Genomic DNA, 2,951 nt, shown 5'->3' with positions numbered 1-2,951 from the left:
GGTTGTAATAAACATTTTTTTTCCATTAATTGTAACGCCAGCTTAATGGTGGGAATTTTCTTAATGAATACCACCACCATAGCAATGGCGCAACCTCTAAGAATAACCACAGGTTTAGTGGCGAAACATGGGGCGTGCTTATAGCGGTCGAAACAACAACGAACATACAACAGACAAAAGTTTGACTCACAAAACCTAGTAAAGTTCATCATCAGACGGACCAACACACCATGATGTTTGTGGCATATGATCAAAATAAGAGACCTACTGCAATCCATTCCGCCTCATATAATGCACTACATCGATGGAAAAGCCAACTAGTTGAAGAATGAACTAGCACATCAGCAGGTACCAAGAAATCAGCGGGGATTTTTTGAAACCACCTTTCGGGAATATATATGCAATACGTGCTTTTTAAGACAATATAAAATTGATGACTTCAAGGATATAAGTATAAGCATAACTTCTTTTTAATTTAATAGTAAAATTTTGTTAAAATATGTTATTCTACTAGTGGTATTCAATCGTATTTTTAATGAATTGACTGAGAAGTAAGATATTTAAATTAAATCTGAGGAGAATTACATAATGTAGTGAATTCTAATGCCCTTATATAAAAGTTTACAGAAGTAAAGTAACAACTATAGGGAATTAGAAAGTAACATGCAATAGCTACAAAACAAACGTCTTTTAGTAACAGCTAAAAAGTATGATTATCAACGAGAACAATGGTAGACACTAAGTAAGAGCACCTTATCTGATAAACATAACAAGGAAAGACAAAAAAAACAAAAGGTTAAAAAATTTGGGCTAATTTGGGGCTCTGGGCAACAGCCTATCTGAACTAGTTCATAAGACTGCTCTGTTAGACACATCTCTACCTCGAACCTCCAACACCATATTATGTACATGCCTAAGATAATCTCCACTAACCTAGGTTTACTTTAGGTTACATGGTATCAAAACGAAGAATTCAAGAATTCACTAGGATCAAACATACCATCCACAATCATACCCATGTGAAAATTTGGATTACTTTCAGCACTAGAGTAAAGCCCGGAAATTCCGTCACCAAGTTCCGACCCAGATGTCGATGGCATCATTGATGTGGTTTGAGATGAATTAAATGCCGGTATATCGCGCCAAGCGGCAAACTCATATGATTTGAAGGAATCCTTGTTGTTGTGATTGGCAATGGTATTTTTCGTATCACCCTTGAATTCGTGTTCAACTCTAGAAAATGATGGTGAAAAAGGGAATTCTAGTTTTGGGGAATAGCAGTTTGATTGGAAATTGAGTACACAAGTGCTTCTGGGGTTTGAATCTATGGATAACCGAGGTCCCCTGAATTGATCCTTGCACGTATGCTCACCGATGTATGTCACCCGGAACATGGCTGGTTCTTCTTCTCCAGTTCTTTGGACTTGTTTCAAGGCTTCACACCCTTGATCTCTGTGAGTGCACCTAAAATAACCCCTGTAATAGAAAAGTTACTATATTAGGATTTCTTTCTTCAACAGATTACACAATTGATAAGTGCAAGCAATGGGTGAAATGGGACCATACCTAGGAAAGCCGGAATTGAGGATATCTTTCTGGCCGTATTTTCTCCAGGCATGACCGTCGTCGAAAGGTCTCTCAGTTAGTTCCTCTCGTGCATTTGCAGTTCTCCTGGGATTAGATAAAATGAAGCTGTTAGTTAAAGTTAAATCAGACTATGTAATTACAAGTGAAATTGTAAAATTTATTGAGAAAAGAAAATTCTTCAAAGGCTAAAGAGCTATTACCTTCTCTTGTTCGACCCAATTTTCTTTGGAGTGACCATAGTTCTGATCTTGCCGGTTTCTTCAATTTTCCGGCCATCGGAAAACGGAGAATCAACTGTAGTAAGTGCCGGACTTTGGCAAACTTCACTGGACGATTCAGTGGAACTGAATTTCGAGATTGCATTAGCAAAACACTCGAGGATCTTTGCAACTGAATCTAATATTTCTTTCCCAACTGGAATTTCACTTCCTTGGAGTTGCATATGAACTTGCTTTGTAAATTCTTTACCTCTAACTAGATCTTCCATCGAAACTACTACTGACTCAAATAATCTGTATAAGAGAAGAATTTCAGTTTTTCTCTCTGAAAGAAATACACTCTCTATTCCACTCTCTCTGCTTTGATCTTGATTTTTTTGATGTATATATATTTGTTTTTGATGTGCAAGCAGGAGATAATGTTTTGAGGGGTTAGCTCTCTATTTAAGCTGATCGTTAAAAGCGGGGCCCAATCAGAAAATACATAGAAGCATACCCGAAGTTATTGAAAAGCAAAGCTGACATATGAGTGGGGTCGCGGGATTACGTACCGTTAGTGACGGCACAATTGCGTCATTATTCCCAAGAGTTTTTTTGTTTTGTTTTCTAGAAGTTGTATTTTTTTTCCTTTTTAAATAAATGAATGCTTGGAAAAAGGCTACTGGTCTGCCTCAACTATCGGCATCAGCCGAATTGGAGGTCTCGGCCTACACCTAAAAGAAAAATTTAGGTTAGCGCAATGAGTAAAAGCATGAGCATCATCATTACGAATATGCAATTTATAAGTAAATTTACAAACAATCAAACAATAGTTAACATCAGAAATGTCTTTAAAGAGGATATACATATGTCGATCACCAACAACAAATTGATCAATAAAGTTTTTAGTATCACTTTGAATGATGGGATGAGTGAGCTTTTGTTTCACTAATCTTTTCAAAATAGCCCAAATTGCACAAGCTTCGGCTTCAGTTGGAGAAGCGACTTCATAAACAATGGTAGCACACGAGAAAAAAATATTTACTGACTAAATCTCTCATCACATAATCTGCATCATAAGCTAGTAGAAAAATCAAAAGCACCACCAGTATTATGCTTAGTCCAGCCAAGGTGGGGGTATCCCCCGTTTTAATGGTATCTTGGAAA

At 37.0% G+C, this 2,951-nt stretch overlaps 1 protein-coding gene across 1 annotated transcript; it reads right to left on the bottom strand.

Annotated features, from left to right (window-relative positions):
- Nucleotides 1-529: 529 nt before the first annotated feature.
- Nucleotides 530-2,202, bottom strand: LOC113314225 (probable WRKY transcription factor 70). The gene is made up of 3 exons (XM_026563002.1): nt 1,788-2,202; nt 1,567-1,671; nt 530-1,476 (listed from the first exon to the last, which is right to left on the bottom strand). The coding sequence occupies exons 1-3, from the start codon at nt 2,072-2,074 to the stop codon at nt 960-962; spliced, it is 909 nt and encodes a 302-aa protein (XP_026418787.1). The 5' UTR covers nt 2,075-2,202; the 3' UTR covers nt 530-959.
- Nucleotides 2,203-2,951: the final 749 nt, after the last annotated feature.

The sequence above is a fragment of the Papaver somniferum genome, chromosome 9 (genome assembly GCF_003573695.1).
Source record: "Papaver somniferum cultivar HN1 chromosome 9, ASM357369v1, whole genome shotgun sequence".
Taxonomy (NCBI): domain Eukaryota; kingdom Viridiplantae; phylum Streptophyta; class Magnoliopsida; order Ranunculales; family Papaveraceae; genus Papaver; species Papaver somniferum.
This window is presented reverse-complemented; position numbering and strand designations above follow the sequence as displayed.

What these genes read in the sequence shown, in the direction of transcription:
- LOC113314225 (XM_026563002.1), bottom strand. Translation starts at nt 2,074, where the DNA reads ATGGAAGATCTAGTTAGAGGTAAAGAATTTACAAAGCAAGTTCATATG. An exon ending in ATTGGGTCGAACAAGAGAAG is followed by an intron (nt 1,672 to 1,787) that starts GTAATAGCTCTT and finishes ATCTAATCCCAG; the next exon opens with GAGAACTGCAAATGCACGAG. An exon ending in CTCAATTCCGGCTTTCCTAG is followed by an intron (nt 1,477 to 1,566) that starts GTATGGTCCCAT and finishes TTTCTATTACAG; the next exon opens with GGGTTATTTTAGGTGCACTC.